The 21259-nt window shown below is 52.3% G+C and overlaps 8 protein-coding genes across 8 annotated transcripts; 5 read left to right on the forward strand and 3 right to left on the reverse strand.

Moving 5' to 3' along the window:
- Positions 1–1128: 1128 nt before the first annotated feature.
- ptaK-1 (oxidoreductase ptaK) lies at positions 1129–3215 on the forward strand (the record flags this gene model as incomplete). Its single annotated transcript, XM_066150966.1, has 6 exons — positions 1129–1157; positions 1230–1486; positions 1555–1687; positions 1739–1992; positions 2041–2519; positions 2577–3215. 6 exons carry the CDS (start codon positions 1129–1131, stop codon positions 3213–3215), a joined length of 1791 nt encoding a protein of 596 aa, XP_066009869.1.
- A 548-nt stretch (positions 3216–3763) lies between these two features.
- LIP-1 (Lipase) lies at positions 3764–6217 on the reverse strand (the record flags this gene model as incomplete). Its single annotated transcript, XM_032026713.1, has 4 exons — positions 3764–5351; positions 5424–5623; positions 5686–5774; positions 5866–6217. The coding sequence occupies 4 exons, from the start codon at positions 6215–6217 to the stop codon at positions 3764–3766; spliced, it is 2229 nt and encodes a 742-aa protein (XP_031876855.1).
- Positions 6218–7391: 1174 nt separating this feature from the next.
- CGGC5_v002461 (uncharacterized protein) lies at positions 7392–8341 on the forward strand (the record flags this gene model as incomplete). The annotated part of the gene is made up of 3 exons (XM_032026714.1): positions 7392–7417; positions 7492–7743; positions 7807–8341. The coding sequence occupies 3 exons, from the start codon at positions 7392–7394 to the stop codon at positions 8339–8341; spliced, it is 813 nt and encodes a 270-aa protein (XP_031876807.1).
- Positions 8342–8502: 161 nt separating this feature from the next.
- Positions 8503–10066, reverse strand: CGGC5_v002462 (uncharacterized protein; the record flags this gene model as incomplete). The annotated part of the gene is made up of 3 exons (XM_032026715.1): positions 8503–9136; positions 9202–9936; positions 10005–10066. The coding sequence occupies 3 exons, from the start codon at positions 10064–10066 to the stop codon at positions 8503–8505; spliced, it is 1431 nt and encodes a 476-aa protein (XP_031876857.1).
- Positions 10067–11548: 1482 nt separating this feature from the next.
- On the forward strand, positions 11549–12748 carry BOA1-6 (Oxidoreductase BOA1; the record flags this gene model as incomplete). Its single annotated transcript, XM_066150967.1, has 6 exons — positions 11549–11582; positions 11635–11705; positions 11771–11964; positions 12015–12096; positions 12148–12436; positions 12486–12748. 6 exons carry the CDS (start codon positions 11549–11551, stop codon positions 12746–12748), a joined length of 933 nt encoding a protein of 310 aa, XP_066009653.1.
- A 1324-nt stretch (positions 12749–14072) lies between these two features.
- CGGC5_v002464 (uncharacterized protein) lies at positions 14073–16269 on the forward strand (the record flags this gene model as incomplete). The annotated part of the gene is made up of 3 exons (XM_066150968.1): positions 14073–14325; positions 14378–15097; positions 15377–16269. The coding sequence occupies 3 exons, from the start codon at positions 14073–14075 to the stop codon at positions 16267–16269; spliced, it is 1866 nt and encodes a 621-aa protein (XP_066009652.1).
- Positions 16270–16956: 687 nt separating this feature from the next.
- On the forward strand, positions 16957–18766 carry kojT-2 (putative efflux pump kojT; the record flags this gene model as incomplete). Its single annotated transcript, XM_032026718.1, has 2 exons — positions 16957–17497; positions 17553–18766. 2 exons carry the CDS (start codon positions 16957–16959, stop codon positions 18764–18766), a joined length of 1755 nt encoding a protein of 584 aa, XP_031876810.1.
- A 389-nt stretch (positions 18767–19155) lies between these two features.
- Positions 19156–20867, reverse strand: CGGC5_v002466 (Efflux pump FUB11; the record flags this gene model as incomplete). The annotated part of the gene is made up of 6 exons (XM_032026719.1): positions 19156–19262; positions 19315–19446; positions 19504–19900; positions 19952–20190; positions 20237–20297; positions 20346–20867. 6 exons carry the CDS (start codon positions 20865–20867, stop codon positions 19156–19158), a joined length of 1458 nt encoding a protein of 485 aa, XP_031876809.1.
- Positions 20868–21259: the final 392 nt, after the last annotated feature.

Raw genomic sequence — 21259 nt, forward strand, 5'->3', positions numbered from 1 at the left:
ATGGTGGCGTCCCAAGCAAGTCTCAACGGTCCCAAGACAATAGTTCTTCGGTGATGTTCTACCAGGCATGACAGCGCTGGAAAGGACTTGGCAATCATGCAAGGTTGTAGATCATCCGTCACTTGTACACCGTCGGGTTCCTGCCTGCAACGTAGCATAGAGTGTGAATCCTGCCGCAGCAGTGAAAAGCTCATTCTTTCCAACGATGCCTTGTGATGCCTCGTGAGACTCTAGCGCATGTCTGGTATGATCATCATGCATGCCTCCAACGTCGTCAGGTCATCTGGAACTCTTGGTACCTTCGGGGGCTGTGATATCTGAGTCATCCTGGACTTTCCGCCCAAGACACTCGACAAGGATGTACGCTATTCCATGGTCGTACCATTACTCTATCCCGTGGGCTCTGCCCTGCAAGCTGTTTTCGGGCTGCATTGGATAAGCTCGTATCTGCGGTCTCTACAGAAACTGGATGTAACGCATATTGACTTGCGTCTGGAACGCGCCTGTCCTGCTTTACTTCTTTGGTAGTTTGCGCTTAATCCGTTCCGGGATATGCGTCCAAAAGGGATACCGTGGCGCTGGCTAACCCAACCAGTTTTGCAGTAGCTCCACGACGGTGCAGCCATTGCCACGACGCAAACGTAAGACAAACTTAGGCTTTCTTGTTCCCAACGCGTTTTTTGACCGCATTCTGAGGATGCGTTCCAAGACACGCGATTCGGACCCCAGAGTCGGGTCGCCCGAGCTGAGCATAGTCTTGGTCTAAACAGTTAAATCCTTCCCTTTCGCTCCCGCGCTTGGCATGCTTAGCGCCACGAACCTACCCGATGTCCTAGAACCAGGTCGTGGACATCTCGGAAACTAATTCAGGCATGAAGTTAAATTGTGGCTTTGGCGAGGTGTTCTCAGCCGCAGGCATTGCTGGCATCTAGAATATTGTCGCCGACTAGTCCGGCCCGTCCGCATCGTGCATCGGGGTTTCCTGGAATAACATAAAGGTCAGACGTTCGTGTGCCTTGAGATGCCATGGAACACCGAGTCTGACCATCATCAACTGTATTCTCTACGCAATTGGTTTGTGTCCGCAAAAGGGACTGCTTTTCTCTATCGTATACCTAAGTCGGTACAATGAAGTTCTCGGTACCAGCGGCGCTAAGGTATGTTCATGTTCTGTGGTCCGACTCAGCTCTGGGGGCCGATTTCAATCGCCGGCGCGCTAACCTCCCCAGCTTCTTCGGTCTTCTTTCTGGCCTCCCACATTCCGCAGAAGCGCATTCACAAGAAGCCCGCACACAGACCTCCGTATCTTACGTAGCTGCAACCGGCTTGCCTCGATGGAGAGACTACGACCCCGCCGGAGACAAGAAGGAAGCCCCATGGGGTAGCCGCACATGCAAGTCAAACCCGGAAAATGTGCCTGACACAGGCGTTGTTCGCAAGTATGAGTGGACAGTGGAGAGAACCTGGGCAGCCCCTGATGGATTCGGTATGTGTCATTGCGCAATCCTTCACTCGGACCGTCCCGTTTCTCACATTTTTATCGTTGCATTGCAGAACAAGAACTTCTCCTTGTGAACGGACAGTTTCCTGGGCCCCAGATTGAGGCGAATTGGGGTGACATCGTAGAAGTCACAGTCCACAATAACATCACTGGTCCGGAAGAGGGCACAGCTATCCACTGGCATGGGTGAGTTTCCAAGCTCAGCCTGCTTTGAGACTCTCACTGACGACCGCATAGAATCCACCAGCAAGAGACCCCGTGGATGGATGGTGTCTCTGGCATCACCCAGTGCCCAATAGTCCCTGGTGAAAGCTTCACATACCGATGGAAGGCCTCCACCTATGGCTCAAGTTGGTGGCACGGCCATCACGCACTTCAATATGCCGGAGGGCTATGGGGGCCAATCATTATTCACGGTCCAACGTTCGTCGATTACGATATTGATCTCGGCCCCATTATGCTTTCCGACTTCTACCACCGAGATTACGAAGGTATCGCGGAGGGCGCCATCTCGACTAGTACTGATGAAAACGTGACAGTCCCACATTCGGCCAACCAGCTCATCAACGGCATGAATCCGTACGATTGTTCTCTGTCGCCCTACCAATTTCCCTCTATCACCGACGCCACATGCCACGACAATGCTCCTAAGCCACAGTTCATGTTCCAGACTGGCAAGACCCATAAGCTGCGCCTCATCAACACCGGTGCCCAGGCCATCCAAGTCTTTTCGATTGACAACCACAAGCTTATTGTGACAACGATGGACTGGACGCCTGTCGAACCATACGAGGTCGATTACATCGCTCTCGGTGTAGGTGGCAGAGCTGAGGTGCTCGTCAAGGCTACCGGTGACCCCACCTCTGCGTATGCCATGCGCATGAGATCGCGATGTGCGACCACATACGTCAACGAGACTATCGCGACTATTTTCTATGACCAGGCTTCGCCAACCGCTGTACCCGTTCCCGCTGCACTTGAAATTCCTTATGCACTTACCAACTCATCTTGTGGCCATGTAAGTCGTACTTGAATCCGGAATCGCGATGTACATCATGCTGACAGGGTTTTGCAGTATGACTTACCAAAGGTGAAGCCGCTCTTCAGAAAGCGCGTCGCGAAGCCTGACATGACCGTCTTCTACAATGTGTCTTACAAGACAAATGCAACCGGCAACTGGTTGTGGCTGATGAACAACGTTTCCTTCCAAGCAGACTGGAGTCGACCTCTCTTACTGGAGGCAGCCGACGGGAAGACGGACTATCTCTCCCAACCGCAGCACATCCTCACAACTGTGCCCGATGACGTACGCCACGTTCGAGTCATTGTTCAAAACACATTCTCCATTCATCCGATGCATATCCATGGGGGCAACTTTCAGATCCTCGCCGAGGGCGACGGCATTTGGAACGGCTCCATCACCAACAAGAAGAACCCAGCTCGCTCCGATACGGAGCTTCTTCGTCGAAACGGCCATCTTGTTGTTCAATTCGACACGAAGAACCCTGGTACCTGGAGCTTTCACTGTCATACTGCTTGGCATGCCAGCCCAGGTCTCATTGCCAACTTCCTGGTGAAGCCCAAGGCGGTACAGGCGTACGACATTCCAACGGCTGTCCGAGATGGATGCGTGGCTTGGAACAAGTATCAAAGCTCCGGGGGAGAAAATGCTTTGCCGTTTGACAGTGGACTCCGGAAGAAATCTTTGTCATGATCCTACTTTTTTGATGGCTAAAGGTTTCCTACGGCGGCGCGTACATTGGAAGCAGTTTGGCGTTTGGAGCGATGTCTTGCGGCCCAAGAGCTGACTATAATCGTAATCATACTTTGTTGCTAACTAAATATTATGAAACCTTAGTTGATCTCGTCACTCAATCCGCACCTCGCGCTCCGCAACATTTTGAAGCCATATTGCAAGTTCGCTCTCGTCGGGCACGCTAAAGTGCAACACTCCAAGCCTTTCTACCTTGGAGAGAAGTAAACCGCAATACTGGTTAGTGTTAAAGGCTGTGTTGAGACCGGTAGAATCATTCGTAAAGAATTTATTTCTCGCCCGCTGAGGGATGATCGTCAAGACCTGGCCCTACAAAAAGAAATAAGATGTCTTGTTCAAGGTAAACATGGTCTAGCAGTATTTACAGAATATGCTTTTCCCAGAATGTTCAGAAGAGAAACAGGCACCAAAAAGGACAGCCAGAGAGATTCAAAAAGGGGAAAGGTCAAGGAGAGTCCAGAAAAGAAAAAAACATGCTGCCCGCGTCCTCAGATCTGCCCGTAGAGCTGCATCTCGTGGATGATGGCATCCCGGTACGCAATCATGCCGCGCGTTCTCGGGTGGAACGTTTTGATCTGGCGCGTGGGAACCCACCAGTCGATGTCCTGGATGGTCATGTTGCCACCGCCGAGAGCACGGTTCGTAGCATTGAACCTCGCGGCCGCCGGGCCGCTGGGGTCCTCGGCGACGGCTTCGGCCATGCGGCACTGCCACAACTTCCATGGGTCGCCTCCAGACGATCCCGTGACGCCTTCGCACTCCTTGGCATCCGGCAGAGTGGCGTTGCCCGCCTGGATGAGGGCTTTCGCCTCGGCCTCGTCCTGGGCTCGGGACCGGACCGCCGCTGCGGACTCCGCATCGAAGTCCTTCCAGCCGCTGAGGAAGAACCATGTGTCCTCCCGGTTCTCGTCCGGCTCGTGGACGTCATCGCTGGAGCACCAGCTGTGGTCGGTCCCGTCCCTCGGATCGAACGAGTTAGCGATGTTGATGAAGCGCACCGCGGTCTCACCCCACTCCTCGTTGGCCTCGTCGACCGCCTCGCTGATGGCAATGTTCGTCCGGTAGACGAGCTCGAACATTTCGCTGCGCAGCTTCTTGGTCAGGTACACGATGCGGTTGAGGGGCCAGTCAGAGGAAGGCTTGTATCCGCCCCACCAGTAGTGGAAAGAGGAGTCCTTGCAGTCCTCTGTCAATGTATTGAAGAAGACCGGGTAGCCGGCGACGTATAGCATGATGTCGGTGCCAGCGTCGTGGCCCTTCTGCAGGACCTTCGTATAAGCGGCCTTCAGCTTCGCCTTGAAGCCGTCGTTGCCCTCATCCTGGATCATGGCGAAGGCCCTCTCCTGAGCGTCCTCGCAGTTCTTGCGGTTCGTCGATCCCAGTCTAGCTGTGTTCGGGGTGATGATGCAGTACCATACCAGGTCCGAGAAGCCGAGGTCGTTACCGCCGATGGTGAGCGTGACGACGTTGGTGTCCGCGGCTGTACTCCAAGCGTCGAGCTTCTGCATCAACTCGACCGTGGTGTCGCCGGAGCAAGACTTGGGGCCCTCCCACGCGATGGAATCGTCGTTGAGCCACTTGTAGATGAGGTCACCGTAGTTGTTAGATCCGACACGGCACGCGTCGCCCGATGTCGTCCCTGTGCCCATGCCGCTGGCGTACGAGTCGCCAAAGTGCGCGTAGCCGGCCACGCGTGTTCTCGCGCTCTCGTCGTCACCGTCCCAGACGACATAGTCGGCCATGGGGCACGAAGTGATGACTTGTCTCTTCGTGCCGCCTCCGCTGGCTGGCGGGCCGGTGGTGGCGGGGTAGGGGATCACCTTGTTGCAGCGCTTGCTGAAGAAAATGCCGGCGGCGACGAACGAGTACGTGTCGGCATTGTTCTCGCTGTAGTCCGCGGGGCATATACCCTCGACAATTACGCCGTCTGAGTTGGTAGTTTGGCAGATGATCTTGTCAGGAGTGGGCAGGGTTCCTGATTTCTTGGGCTTTGCCTTGTATGAGACGCAGGACCTGTCGAAGGTTCCCCTTGCGAGTGCAGTACAGCCGTTGTAGCCGTAAGCCACGTCGAGAGCGCTGATCACAGTGTATCGTCAGTAAGGTCCCACGGGAATGGTGAGAGGTGGTTTTGAGAGGTGAGCTACATACCCTGATTCTTTGTTCACGCCGTAAGATGTATGAGTCATCTCGTGGAGTAAGATGCCAGACTTGGCCCGCTGCGCATAGCGAAGATCCATGACATCGTTATCGCAGGCGTCCAGCGTCGCTGAGGTCGAATCGCTCAGGAAACCGCCGTTGTCTTCGAAGAACGCGTCGCAAACGTTCATCACCTGCAAGTTGTCGTTCATCTGGCGATCCCCATTTGTATCAGTAAATCAGTTCAAACTATTCGTCGTAAGGGAGTACCCACGGAAGCCCACCAGCCTTTCTTCCAGCACCCTTCTTTGGTTTCGTCGCAGGTTACCGTGACGGTAAACTCTGGCGATCTACCACTGAGAACTAGAAGGTGAACATGCCCACGTCAGTACCTGCACAGACCGCCACAAGCCAACATAGGCTGATTCTCATCAGATGCGGATAGTCCACTCACTGTCTGCCATGCGACGATAGCGCTCCTTGACGTTGTCACCAAAGTCGTCCTGGTCTCGAAGACTCTGGGAGAAGAAGTGGTTGTAGTAGTCGCCGAATTGCGGGTCGCTGTACGCTTCGATGGCCATCGCATACGCCCACGACATCTCGGTGCGGATGATAGTCTTTCTCTCATCACTACACTCACCTTGGCCCGTGGCAAAGTTGACGGGCACCATGACGGGAGGGTCCGCTCGTGCAAGAAGCTGATGTGAGACGCTGCTCTTGTTGCCGGCATCGACTGGTGATGCGTGAACGGCAACATGGGAGGCGAGCAGCACAAAAAGTGCGGGAACGAGTGACAAGAGATTCATGCTGAAGAGATTCTTTAGGCACTGAACGATTGTGGGAAACTGAACGAGAGATGGGATCACCAGTTGAAGCTGGCCTCTTCCCTTTGATCTGTGACTTGGAGAGAGAATTAACTGGGCATTAAGAGAGACTTATATACGCTTCTAGATCGCAATTGAATCAACCAATACTTCAGAAACTCCTGTACAGTCCCCGTATTTCCTCTCTCTCTCTGCCTAACTGACATCCACTTCACGAGCCTTCATGAAGCTGACATCCAGATGCCGCAGTAAACTGGCAAAACGCCGTAGACCCCAACTACAGCTAGCCATGCTATAATTAGGATAATACACAGCATTCCTCAACTCAACTCTCAACTTGCTGCCCATGGCACCTCAGAAGCTGGCATCTCGACGCAGGAGTGGGCTGAGGGAGTTTCCGCAGATCCTAATAAGACCAGGAAGTATGCAACCAAGTAGCAAATAACTCAGTAATTTTTAATCTAACTTGCATAACCAAGTGAGAATAATTAAATGTTGGGGGCGTGACGGGATTCAAGGCTCTTGGCCAAGACAAGGCCAACATGGGTTGCCTGGCTTGAGAGTTGTTTTCGGGCACTCGTAACTCTCTTCTCAACCTTGTCAATCCTCACGTTGACCAAAAAATCATGATACTTTGTGGCAAGACAATACCGCAAGTGTTCACAACCTCCGGGCGCTTACTGTGGGGGAGTAATCGTGGGGTTGTATTGGCCGAGGGCGGGCCGGGAGCCAAGGCCACTTCTTCTAGCCATTCTATTCAGCCAGTCAGCACTAGAATATGTATCACACGACGATCGGCAGAACAAGCTCCATCCAAACGCGGGTTGTATTGGTCAGAGCCGGGTTTCGTTCCTGAGAAAATGCCGCGCATAGCCATCCCGCCTGGCCGAAGGATTCGGGCTGTACATGCGGACGGGAGGCGCGGGGCGGCCAACGCAGGTGCCGGGTAAGGCTGACATCAATTTGAAACGAAGGAGGAGATGGTGGGAGCGGAGGGAGCAAACGACGCAGCGGGAGTTCAACATAAACCTCCACTCGCTCTCAGCAGCAATCTCTCGATAACACGAACTTGGACTCCCCATGATCGCACACGTCCGGTCCTTTTCCGTTGCATTACCTTCCGAACCAAGACATATCCAGCCCATCTATACTCAATATGGCAGTCCCAAACTGGCTCAGAATGTGCGTTACTTCTCCAAAACCCATGTTCTTGGGCACAAGTTGGCGACCCTGACTCGGCGAACGTCGCGTTCTAGTGTATTCCTACTGCTCACATTCGCATCGTTCCTGCCTCAGCTCCAGCGGTTGTGGTCGCGTCGTGACAGCTCAGGAGTCAGCCTCTACTACGTCCTCTTCAACCTCTTAGTCGCGACTGAGCTACTCACGATCGACCTTACCCTTTTGACGGGCGCCGAAGACAGCGATGTGTTCGTGCACCAGCCCGCATCCCTCGGCGACTGGTTGAACCTCGCCCAGTTTACCATTGTTTGGGCTCTATGGGTGCTGATGTACGCATTTCCCTCGACGCTGCACAATCATCAGGTTGCTAACAAAGAACTCGGACACCACAGTCTCGTTTCATGCATCGTGTTTTATCCAAGCGATGAACCTCGGGGCGTGCCCGCCAAAGTCTCTGTCATCTACACGACGTACCTGCTCATCTCTCTCGTCCCCCTCATCATTGTCACAGCCAGCCCATCATCTAGGGAAGGCCGCAGGTGGTTTGACGCTCTGTTCCTTGGCTTCCACACCTACTTTCTGAATCCGATCATCACAATCTTTGGCATCGCTGCTTTATATGCGGAAGCACGTACAATTCGTGCGCGCCCTGAAGGCTCAGGACTCGGTTCGCTGAGCGTTGTGGGCCTCGCGGCGCAGGCGGTTGTGTTCTTCATCGTAGGAGTTGCGTGGCCTGGTCGCTTGGTCTGGCCCTTTCCGATTTTCGGGAGGGCGTTCCTCGCCTGGATTCAGATGGTCGGGTTTGTGCTCATCGACTACATTATCTTCGTGATCGCTCAGGCGGACCTTTTGTACATTGCCATGCAGCACAATGGATGGCATGCGGGGGTTCAAGGTGGAAACGGCGAAAGGGAGCCTTTGATTTGAAGTGGCGGGGGCAACCTATATATCTCAATTTAGGCCAGATTGCAGGGCGCGAACACAAATGAACATATTTTACTCTAATCGCATTTCTGGGAGATTGAGAATCAATTGGTGAAGATTTCCTCAAGTAATGCGGTCAGATTCCAAGATCTGACGACGTGTAACTACTCGATTATCGCGAACTCAACTGGCTTCGCGCTGGAAACTACCAGCTTCGGCCGACCTCCATTATCAGATGGCTCGGTGACATTTCCAGCTTCATAGCACGGCAGCTTGACCACCGTCTCTGCATGATCCTCCATGATTCCCCAATCCCACCAATCAATTGCAGCCTCCTCAAAAGTGCAGCGAAAGACGTCACCTGGGGCCATATCCCGAGGCAACTCCGCGTCGTCGCCAGAGAGGGTCTGGGTCGTTGTCCAGGTCTCCCCCGGCCGTAAGCTCGTGAAGTGCTTGTGCTGCCCAACACGAACGGAAATGTCCGGCTCGTCGACGATCATGAAACCAGCGCTGGTCTCTTCGAGCTCGCAGGATTCGCTGGTCTCTTCGAGCTCGCAGGATTTCCAGGCACCGCTCTCAGCACTGCTACCGCCTGGAGCATCACCTCGCCGACGGCGATAGAGTTGAAATCCTCCAGGCTGTTGATCAGACACCAGAGATAACCAATGGAATGTCACAGGCTGGTCGCCACTCCGCTCGACGCCTTCGTACTTGATCACGATCTCGACGTCGAAGTATCCACGGCCTCGCAGTGTGGGCGGGCACCGAAGTGACGCCGAGAACATTGGCGCCCCGGGACTGTTGCAAGATTAGACGCCTAGCTCGTGTAAAAAGACCATGCATAAATAATACTGGATACTCACACTCGATCAGAGGTGGCCAGCGGCACAGGCGATTCCGCCTTGCGGCGAGCTGCTGCCTGCTGCATCATTCGCCACCTGTGCTCCTCCGTGTTCGCCGCCACGAATCCCACCTGGGCTTCTCTGGCCGCACGTTCGGGCCAGGCTACCTCCTCTGCCACTGCCGTGAAGGTGAGGAGTGCTCCCCCGGGCATGATCAGCTGGGGCTGACCTTGCCCCTTTTTGGCACGCGGTCGGGACCTGAGTCCTGATGGAAGCAGCGTTCCAGCCTTCATCTCAAGTCCTACATTGTCTTGCATACTGCCCCAGGCCCACATACCGATCTCAGCTCCTGGAAAGACCAGCGAGTACGTCTCACCTGGCTTCAGTACGCGATAGTATCGCTCAGGGAGATCCAGTCTGGTCTGGCTCGTCTGCTCTCTGGGCCCGAGTTCAAATAGGTTAGCTTGATGTTGTCCGGATACGATCAAGCTGTCGATAGTTTGTTCTGGTAATACTACGAGACCCGACTTGTTGTCCACGAGTACCTTTTCGAAGGTGCCGTTATCCTTGTGGCGCACGAGAATGCACCTGTTCTCGGCAAACGCGTTGGTGTACATGGACCACTGGAAGATACAACGTCTGCCCTTGCTATCATCGTCTGCGGCGCGGTGTATGGTGCTTATGATCGGGTACGGCGTGGTGAGCGAAAGGCGCTGGCTGGCTTCAAGTTTCCAGGTTATGCGTGGAGCGCTAGGTCTAAGATCATTGCGGTCAGCATTAAATCTGTGAATGGAGGTCCGTAACTGAGAAGGGGATGTGATTACTTTCGGTCCTTCTTCCCCAAGGACACAAATGAACCCACATCCGATCTTGTCGTCTGCGCCATCGCGAAAGCAGCTTGCGGATTGAAAGAATGCAGTGATTGTAAAGGCTTCACTAAGAATAATGAGGTGTTAGTGCTTGACGTCAAATAGATTGGTGGTTAGAGAAGAGAGTCAGCCTGCATTAAGTAGTTACGAGTAACCAGATCAATCTGGACTTGCTTATTGCGATACCAAAGGTTCTATAAATAGATTGAAGTCGATAAGTAAATATGACGTATTAACACGCACTAATGCTTCAGTCTACTGTTTATCTTCAGCAAACAACCAAATCAAAATATCTATTGTTTTTTGCGGTGTGGATTCAAGAGGGAAGACGGGCTCATATTCATCAAGTCTCGCTACCGTTCATGTCCATCACTACTACTGTCTCCGACAGGAGGACTTACCTTAACCTGGAAGTAAGCAGACAATAAAGCCGCCCAGACATAGGAAAATCAGGCGGTCACTTATTAATGGTCTGTTGACATAGTAATCACTATTGAATTATTTCTGGTGTGCCGGTTCTCCCAACCCCCACCCTCCGCCCCCTTTCTGGCGGAAAACGGGCCGATTACAAAGGTGATATGCGAAACTAGTAACTCGCACAAGAATTGGAATGCAGCCTCCTGTTTTGAGCGTACCCGGCATCTACCTACTTCAAATGGCTCTTTGCACAGACTTAGAGGAGGAGAATGTCGATGGAAGTCAGATGAGCGGTTCCATGGTTATTGTTTAATTACATATCCCTGATATGCGCAAGCTAACTTGCAGCAAGTTCTCCTGCGAGACAGCTGAGAACGCACTCACGTAATTAGGACATGCATGCATAATACATGAGCGCTACTGAGAGCTGTTTATATGATATCTGAGTCCACCAAGTCTAGGTCAAATACGAAGAGATGACCATATGCCCAGGCTCATAAACACTGGGATGGATCATCCAGTTCGTGTGTTCCAGGTCCTATTGAAAATAAGGGACCTGCACTGCTTCTGATTTACCTCGAGCTGACTTTGTCTTTCCAACTTCACATGATCATGGTGTTCTCTTGCAGGACAATCAAACTGGCAGAAGACTCCACATATTCATGCGCCATCAGCCGGTTTCTAGACGGCCTCTTGGCTCCGTGATACTGGTGGACTCAGAATAACACGATCCAGTTGCCAACCAGAGCTTCGGGCCCCCGGGGCCTCTTTGACGCCCGAGATAAATCATGAAATGCATGAAGCCGCATCATCACACATCTATTGAGTCGCGCGGAGATTGTTGCTAGGGCGGGCGGAGGTTTTAATCGAGCCATCTTCAGGTGCGGAGTTTCCTTGTGCATTACAAAAAGTGGAAACCAGTTTACGACTCACAAAGTCCGCTCCGCCACAGATTCTACCACAGGGACGACACACTATATTGTAACCTAAATATAAACTTGAAAGCCATGTATGGGGTGGTAAAACCATGTCAGTAACCTCTCCAATCAAACTCTTCCCTATACACTGGGTTCTTCTTCATCATGGTTCGTGTCGCGATTGCGGGCGGTACGGGAAGTATGTTCTCTTCATACCAATCTATCAAAAGTTGCTAATCTAAGTTTTGTAGATGTTTCTGCCGAAATAGTTCACATTCTCGGTCAGTCCGGAAAACACGAGGTCGAAGTTTTGACCCGCTCAGTACGTTGAACCTTCGCCTGATGCTTCAGCCCGCCTGGCTCATTTCTCACTATATCTTACCACAGGATACGCCCAGGCATGCCGTTGAAGGCGTCAAATTTGTCCAAGTAGACTATGGAGATAGAGATGATCTTCGAAGCAAACTTACAGGGGTGCATACCGTACTCTGTTTTATTGGAGGCATTGAGATGCAGAAGCGCATCATCGACATCTGCGTCGAAGCCGGGGTCAAGCGCTTCGCTCCAAACGAATGGGCAACGTAAGTCAAAACAGTCTGTGTTCAGGAGCTACAGCTCATGTTTCAATAAGTCGGAGCTACTCTGGCTCGTTTTCCTTCCAAGACAAAGACATAGTCTATGAGTACCTAAAAGAAATCAATCGCGAAAAGAAGGTACGAGCCACGGTACAGCAAATGTGGAATTTCCATCACTGAAATTGTCAGATTCTTGAATTTTGCCTGTTCCAGCCAGGCCTTTTCATGAATTACCTCAGCTTTCCTCATCCATCGACTGTTCGTCATGCGCTTTATAACTCCATGTTCGACGTTGAGAACCGTCGAGCCCTCGTCCCAGAAAAGGGCGATTATCGCCTCACAATGACAACCATCCAGGATCTTGGCAGAGTCGTTGATGCTGCTTTAGCATACGAAAGTGCTTGGCCCGAGGTTGGGGGAATTTCCGGATCCTCAATTGCTTGTTCCGAAATCATCAGAGTTGCGGAATCCATCCGAGGTAAGTTCATTCGTAGCTGAAACCGTCCGAATGCTTAAGGTATGTTCAGCAGGCAAATTTGAGATTATCACCATTCCCCAATCGACACTGGAGGCTGGTAAGCTGGGAGTCGCTTGGGATGCTCAGTTGGAGCAACCGTCTCATCTCAAGATCGACCAAGATTGGGAGTCATTCACTCACTCCTTTATCGCTGAAATCATCCGTGGTGCGTGCGATGGCGCCTGGCTGGTCTCTGACGATTGGAATCAACTTCTTCCCCACCTCGAACTCACCACCGTGGAAGAATTCTTGACAGACATATGGAAGGACTAGAGAGGTAAGACCAGTATGCAGGACTTCGAGGACAGAAATTAATGTTGCGTGGTTCAACGTAAATTACGCCATGACCAGGTGATGTAAAGGGATATGAAAAGCGTGCAAATGAGAAACAATGACTCATGCTCCCTTTTCCTGGTCTCTGGTAGGTTTTTACATCTCGCATGAATTCCTTGTGCTGAATACTTTAATGGAGAAACCCACTTTGCTTGAATTGCCGGATTGGAGGCTAACTATCGTCTACATCAGGCGGCTCAGTACATGAACCAGAGGAATGCGCACCGTCTGGTCCTACTGTCCTCATCTTCGGCACAGCGTACGGTGCTTATTTTTGAGAGAGGAATGGTGAGCGAAAGATGGCGACTAGCTTCGACCTTCTGGTATCCATGTTGATGAGCACTCGACATAAAGCACCACAGTTAGTATTAGACACCAAATAAAAGCTAGTGGCGGAGACGATTACTTTCGATCTTCTTTTCGTAGAGCTATGAGCGGGCTCAGGCCCCAGTGTGCCGTGTCCCTCATTGTGAAAATCGCAAGTTGATCGGTTATCTCGCTAACGTGTCAGTTGGCGCTTGACTGTAGTATCGCGCTAGCAGAAAGTTGGCCTGCAGCAAGCGGGTTAAATAATGGCGAGGTATCGCATAGCTTGGCATCCGTTACTGCAATACCAGAGATTATCTACAATGATGGTACCTAGTAAGTAGATATTCGATCTCAGCCTACGAAAAGGGAGGGTGGTTTTGACGGCATCTCCTCAACGTAAACATCAGCATCAAAATCAAAAAGTATCTGACACTGCACTGCGTTCAATTCCCTCCATCTTATCCAGGGCTGTTTCGCTACCTAGTTAAAGCGGATCCTCCGTCCCCTAGCCTGCAGATGGGACCACATGCGTTGCTCCTCGGATAGAAAAGGACCGTTCTCCCTGATTTGCCTCAACACGACTCCCCATCAACCTGCATCAACCTGCATCAAAGTGCCCTAACTGTAAGTGCTTATGCGCAGGGATCATTCCTAACGAGCGTCCGTCCACTTTTGCATTCACTTGCGGTGTATTGAACACAATTATAATCACCACTCTTTTAACACGCATCAACAAGACATGGGCCTAAAACAATCTGAAGAATTCGATCGCCCGAGCAATGTGAGCTTTTGCGAAGGGTGCTCGGTTATCGTCTTCGACGATAGCGCCGATGGCTTTTCCGAAGGCATGAACTGGAACAATGAGCCAACCCTGCGACATTCTCGAGAAGGAGGCAAGATCATCATCATGAAATCTGTTCGCAGTTGGATAGATACACTGCCCGACTTGCCCAGAATGGCTGAATCTGCCAGGGCTGGCTGCCGTATGTGTGGCTTCATTCGAGAACGGCTTCTCCAGCGGAACATAGGGTACAAGGGCGAAATCTTTGTTAACGGGGCATATCTATGGGGCGGACAAGGAGATGCAAATGACGTCTCTGTCACAGATCCTGGTTTGGCTTACTGGAGGTGCGAGGCGTACAAGGTCGAGGGAGGGACGCGCTCGGCCCAGCTTGCAGTTCTGAATTTTGACATTGAGACTAGCAACAGTAGGTTACTCAGCTTATCTGTTACAATCCGCTTCTAACGACTCTGTGAAAGATGACCTGCTTCAATGGCTGAGGGTTGACGCGAAGTGCGCCCCAGAGCCTTTGGACGCGGACACTGTGGAGTGGCTCAAGTCAGAGCTTCGGAGCTGCGATAACGAATGCGACCACGTCAAACCAGCATCGCATTTCTTACCAACTAGACTGATTGACGTCGGTCAGAGCGAGATGGATGTCCCACGACTCATCTTCACTAAAGACGCTTTCAATTTGGGAACGATTGATGATCTGGAGTATGCAGCACTGAGCTATTGTTGGGGACCAAAAAGAGACGCTCTAAAGCAGGTAAAAACTACGAAAAGTACCATTGCAGCCCACTGTCAAGGAATGCCGCTTAGCTCCTTGAGTCCTGTCGTGCGGGACACAGTCAAGGTTTGCTGGGCGCTCGGTATTCGGTACCTTTGGGTTGACGCTCTTTGTATCATCCAAGGAGACAAGGAAGATTGGGACCAAGAGAGTCAGATGATGGGCCACGTGTATTATTCTTGCTCCGTGGCCATCTGCCCTGTGTCCTCGGAGTCTTGTCTCGAAGGCTATCTCGGAACACGGCCCAGAGGTATCGACGTTCCTTTTGAGTCATCGCGCCGCAAGCACATCAAGGGCTCCTACAGGCTCATTATATCTTCCACGGATCTTGACGAAGTTGCGATGGGGGCCCCTCGTCCCGGCCCATCACTATATGTGGATCTCCAACGCTCTTCGTGGGATCGCAGGGGTTGGACCTTTCAAGAGCTGGTCCTTTCACCGCGCATGATCGTATTTGGGCCTTCTATGTGCCATTTTGTCTGTGAAACTAAGACAGTCTCCGAGAACGGGCACATTGCCACAGATGCAATGCATGGTCCATTGAGATCTGTGATGAATCAGGCTCTCGGAAACTGTGTTGCCGACACAATCCACTCAGCGTAGAGCGTGCAAGAAGCATACTGGCAATGGACCTCAGTGAATGAAGCCCAGAGTAGGATCTGGAGATATCGAGAGGATATTTTTCCAGGGCTTTCCGGTCTTGCTCAGGGATTCGCGACGATCACAGGAGACACATATCTCGCAGGTCTGTGGAAAAATGATCTCCACCACCAGCTGGTTTGGGAGATCTCACGGCCGTTAGCCGGCGACCTAGCCTCACTAGTACACAGCTTGCAGCACGCAGATCCGTACATCGCTCCTTCATGGAGCTGGGCATCGAGGAGAGCACGCTACGAGAATCTGCCCGACAGGCAATTTTCGATGTCTGTCGCTGCTCAAGAGGCGACATCTGCCGCTGACGAAAAAGAAAAGACGTTCTTCGAAGTTGTCACGCAGCCGAGCCACGTCCGCCCCGAGTTTGCCCTGATAGACTACCGCATAGACCTCCAAGGTAGCAACACCTTCGGATCTGTTAGCGGGGCCTTTCTTCGACTGAGGGGCAAAATGTGCGCTTTTCCTTCGGATGTCGGAAGAGAAGCTTTGGGGCCCAGTGGTGACTGTCGTCCGTCCTACGGGAAGTTCTCAGGCGGAATCGGAACCTGCATGCTGGACTGGGGAGTCAGCGAAACGTCAGTGCAGGGACCAGAGAGCATGCAACTATTTTTGATATGCAGCTGTTGCTCACCAACGTCGCAATGGGGCAAAATGAAGTGGCTTGCGGACTGTGATGATGAGGACTACGACGACTGGGTACCGAGTGACGCGGAGTTAGGCGACAGCTCGTTTGCCAGCAGCTATGAGAGCATCGACACGTGCAAGTACTGCGCGGATCCAATGCACAGGCGGACTGGCTGGGGTCTTGTTATTCATCCCATGGAGGAGCTCGGAAACTACGCGCGAGTTGGAGCTTTTGTCCTCTTTGCACATAAAGGGGGGATGGATCTCTTCAAAAGCGAGCCGGAGGAGATAATACTCGTGTAGCGTCACTTCTGTCTTCACCTGAAAGGACTCGATTGTCAAGGCAGGATTAAATTTGAGCCACATGCGAGGCAATGGTGAAGTGGAACTTGAATTTCACAACAAGTCGGCATGTCGGCAGCACCCGGTCTCAGATTCCGATGTTTGGTGCTCGGCAGCGGCCCGTAGCGGGCGGAGACTTTGCTACAGACAAGCATTTGATCCCGATCTTGCGCCTGCGAACTCTGAGGTTCAAACGGCAAAAGAAATGAAAAAAATGTTAGGTACTTCGGCACGCGAGATTTAGTGCCGACTAAGCCCGAGCTCCCCTTATCTCAACGGACTAGAGGCATCGTGACGCCGCTTTTCCTTGATAGCCGTGGAAATAACGCGGAAATGAATGTTAATCAGCCCAAGAGGGCGATAAAAACTTGCCGTTCATGGAAAACCCGAGCAGATTAATAATGGTATGGGCTCCAGTGAGGGTCCATGGATGAGGTCACTAATCTGTTGCGAAGATTTGCATCACAATCATGACTCAACCCCAGAGCTGTCATCATCTTTTTAAGAAACGCTCATAGGTCAACAAGTTTCACGTTGCATTGATCTAGGAACATCACTTTGACCAGATAACGCCAACTCTCCCCAGACAACATTCATTTCAGCGGGTGGCCTAATATTCCCCGGTCACAGCGGAGAGCAGCCCAGACGATGCAGTCGCTTCTCCAATATAGGCGGGCAGGGGTCGCCGCCCAGGCTCAGATCGACAGAGACATGGGCGCAGCAGCGTCTTCCTCACAACCGGCAAGTCATCAACGTCCCAAAACAGGTCAAATTTTCGACGAAGAAAAGGCTCATCCAGCGCACCCAGAAGAGAGGCCAGGCCAAGTCCTAGAGCCGACCAGCGACAGCAGCGCCGAGTCCAGCAATGACGAAGACATCGAACGCGTGGGTACGACGCGGACCCAGTATTCCGAAGGAACTGCTCTCGGTCGGGTTCTCACCGGCATCCACGTCCGAGACCGCACCGCCCACGAGGGTCATGGCGGCCGGGTCTTTGTTGTCGGATGGGCGGGACCGGATGACCCCCTCGACCCTCACAATTGGTCCTTGGCGAGACGCATCGGCGTGACGCTCCAGATCTCCGTGATCGCGCTTTTCGTCGGCGCCGCTTCCGGCATCGATGCGACCGTGCTCCCGCAAGCTGCGAAAGACTTGGGTGTCAGTGAAGTCGCCGAATCTATGGCGACAGGTAGGAAACCAGTCGGTGTATCTCGGCTAGAATTTTGCTGACAATCTATCTTTAGGCCTTTACCTGGTTGGTATGGGGGTGGGCTCGCTGATTGCGGGGCCCTTCTCAGAGACCTTTGGGCGCAATGCTGTTTACATTGTGTCGATGGGAGTCTTCATGTTGTGGATCATGGCATCCGGTTTGGCTCCCAACTTTGGCGCTCAAATTGCGTTCCGATTTCTCGCAGGTTGCTCCGCGTCCACGCCGCTAGTATGTTCTGGCGGTTCAATCGCGGACATGTACAATCGCGTTGAGAAGACGTGGAGTTTCCCACTTTACGCGATCACCTGTTTCGGAGGCCCTATGATAGGTGCCGTGATGGGCGCCTATATCGGACCATCACCTCTGGTGAGCTGGCGCTGGACCGAGTGGACGATGATGATCTGCTCCGGCCTCGTTCTGGTGCTCGTCGGGCTGTGTATGCCGGAGACATATGGCCCGTTATTGCTGCAGTGGAAAGCGGCACACTACCGTCGCATCACTGGAGATAACCGCTTTCGGTCTGAGCACGAGATCGTTGATGCAACACTGTTCACCCGACTGAAAACAAGCATGACAAGACCATTCCTCATGCTTACTGAGCCGATCATTATCGCCACGACGCTGTACATCACCGTTGTCTACATCGTTCTCTTCACCTTCCTGGTTGGCTGGCCGGATATCTTCGAAAAGACATACGGACTCGACCAAGGCCTCGCCAACATCATCTTCATCGCCATGTTTGTCGGCACGCAGATCAACTTTGCGTTTGTCCCACTCGTGTACCGCATGACGGTGAACAGAATGAAGCGGACCGAGGACGGATCTTTTGAGCCGGAAATCCGACTGTGGTACGCCATGTTCGGAGCCGCCATTTCTGTCCCCGTATCCCTGTTCTGGCTGGGCTGGACCAACTTCGCCAGCATCAGCATCTGGTCGGCCATTTTTGCAGTCGTAATGTTTGGGTACGGCGTAACGGGCATCTTCATGTGCGTTTACATGTACATCATCGACTCATACGAGATCTACTCGGCCTCGGCACTTACGTTCGTAGCCTTGATTAGATACATCGTGGCCGGCGGTATGACAGTTGTGGGAATTCCGTTCTACGACAAGATGGGAACGCATTACACGCTGACGATTCTGGCGTGCATCGCCGCGGTACTTGCGCCAATCCCATATGTGCTGTATTACTACGGTCCCTGGATTCGGTCGAAGAGCAAGTATGCTGTCTCTGTGAAGACCCAATGAAAGGAGCTCGGGTCTTAGGTAGACTAGTCGCAGGGGAGTTTGCAACGAAGCCTAGGAGATCAACGTACCTGACAAACCCTTCGGCAGACCTTGTCTCATCGCGATCCGTCTTCATGCTTGCTTTGGCCATGCACTTTGGAAATCTTGTAATTATCTATCTCTCATCCAACGCAATATGTAATTAGCTAGACACTGACGCCCTTTCCCGGATACAAGGGCGTGCCGGCGATTAAACAATACCACCATCACCACCACCATGTCTATTGGATATGCTTGAATGCGTGCCTGTAAATGCAATTTGAAACCCCGTTTGAATCCCTTGACGCCTTGCTAGAATATGCATCTTCCCCGTGATGACTGCTAGTCATGAACCATTCTTTTCCCAAACATTACTCATCATCTTCACTTCCAACCTTATCCACCCAGTTTTGTGCCTTTGACGCAAATAGTGCAATCATCAACACTAGGACGCCTCCTGAAAGAGCCCCGAGTCCAGCTGCGACGTTTGTTTAGCGAAAGTTCTAGTTAAAATGAGATGCACAACTCACTGATAGTAAAAGCCCATCCAACCCCGATGGCATCAATCATGGGGACCAGACCACCAACAGCACCAGCTCCAAAACTGTATTGAATGATATACTTGCCGCTGATCACAGCTGTGCGATGCTCCGGAAGAGCCTCTGCAATATTGCTTAGCAATTTCACGACTAAGTGACGTAGTCGAGCCATAGACTTACCGGCTGAATACGTGTTGAGACCACTAAATGACCACATGAGTCCGAGACCCTGCACGAAGGAACTGATAATGGGTAGTGGCATGCCGCCAACCTCCTTTTGTACACTCCAGCCATACAACAACGTACCCACAGGCAAGATGACAAAGATTGCTGGCAGACTGGCCCTCAACCTGTCCTGGGGCAGACGAAGTCCGTTGCGCTTGCGGATGTACCTCTTCACGGTGTGATCCGAGAGCCTTCCTCCAAGAGTACTGCCCAACAAGAAACCGGCGCCTGGTGCCAGGTAGAAGAGGCCACTGATCAAGGGTGAGGTCAGGCCGAAACGAGGGTTGATGACGCGTCGGACGGAACTAAGAAGACCATACTGGTTGAAGCCCAGCAAGCCGCAGGTGACATTCTTTATCCAAATTTAGCGCGCGAATAAGTATGATTGAGGATGAAGGCTTACCGCAGCCAGAATGTTGGGGTATTTGAAAGCCCTCAAAACGCCCATGGGGTTGAATGCATGCATCACCTCCCTGACAGAATGGACAGGGGCCTTCTCGGGGACTTTCAGGTGCGTGAGCTCGCTTGCTCTCGGGACGAAGAAATACGCCAGTATCAGGCCAATGAAAGTCATTCCAGCTTGAACGCCATAGATGATTCTCCAACTAGCGAATGCAACAATGACGCCGCCAGTCAAAGGTGCTATAAAAGTCAGAGTTCGTCTCTTGAAATCGACGTTGTAGCCCACCTATCGTGTTTGCAGCAACACAGCTTCCAAGAAAGAACCCCACTGCGGTACCTCGAGTTGTCTAACGCTGATGTTAGATCCTGTTATTGTGCTGGTTGTGCTTACTCACCGGCTCAAAGATGTCCGCCAAGATAGTCTGTCCCGCAACGAGGAAAAACGGACCCGTAGTTCCTCCAATGACCCAAATGGCGGTAAAACAAGCCAAGTTGTTGGACATCGCAGATCCGATCGAGCACAGAGTCAACAGAGAGTTTGCCAGCAGGTACGCGGTCCTTCGGCCCAGGATGTTGCTGGTTGGGAGCCAGATCAAAGCCGACAGGGCCATGGCGATGAAAACGCCGGCATTAGCCGTGCTGATTGTATGTGTTGAAACACCAAAATCTGCAGCGACCTCTTTCGTCGCTGTCAAGATCGAGCTTCCAGAGAAAGTGACCGGCAGGGCCATCCAGCAGACGACGAACAGTGTAACCCACTTGCGCCAAGTGGGCATTTCCATGACCACATCATCAACGGCAGTGGGCCGGGCAGGCTCGGACGCGGCCGGGATGGGGCCGGAAAGCGGATCGGAACTTAATTGCGGCATCGTGACGGTAGCCATCTTGTCCGGCTTCTCGGCAGTCTGAGTAGCCATGGTAGCGAGCGTAGCATTGAATGAACCAACAGCCAAAAGAAAGGGATATCCAGCGATTTTACAGTCGAAACATCAGAGCGGTCACATATGGCTCGGGGACCCAGCCGGGTATATACCCAGCGAAACCACTCCGCCATTCGGAGGCCCCAGCCGGCACCGAAAAAAATTCACCATTTTTTCGTCGTATCCTGTGACTCAAAGGTGTCGATAAGTGGGCCTTGCATTGCGAGTTTTAGGTAGGTCACAAGCGAGGTCGGTTCGGGGGGCGGAAAACTTGCACTGATAGCGGTGGATTTCTTTAAGCCGCAAGTCTTTTGTTCATGTTTCTAAGTCGGCAATTCATCATGAAGCCGACTTGACACAGTGAGACAGCCGGAGATATTGTGGGGATA

The sequence above is a fragment of the Colletotrichum fructicola genome (genome assembly GCF_000319635.2).
Source record: "Colletotrichum fructicola Nara gc5 chromosome Unknown KSG_Nara_v1_contig01, whole genome shotgun sequence".
In the NCBI taxonomy this organism is placed as follows: Eukaryota; Fungi; Ascomycota; class Sordariomycetes; order Glomerellales; family Glomerellaceae; genus Colletotrichum; species Colletotrichum fructicola.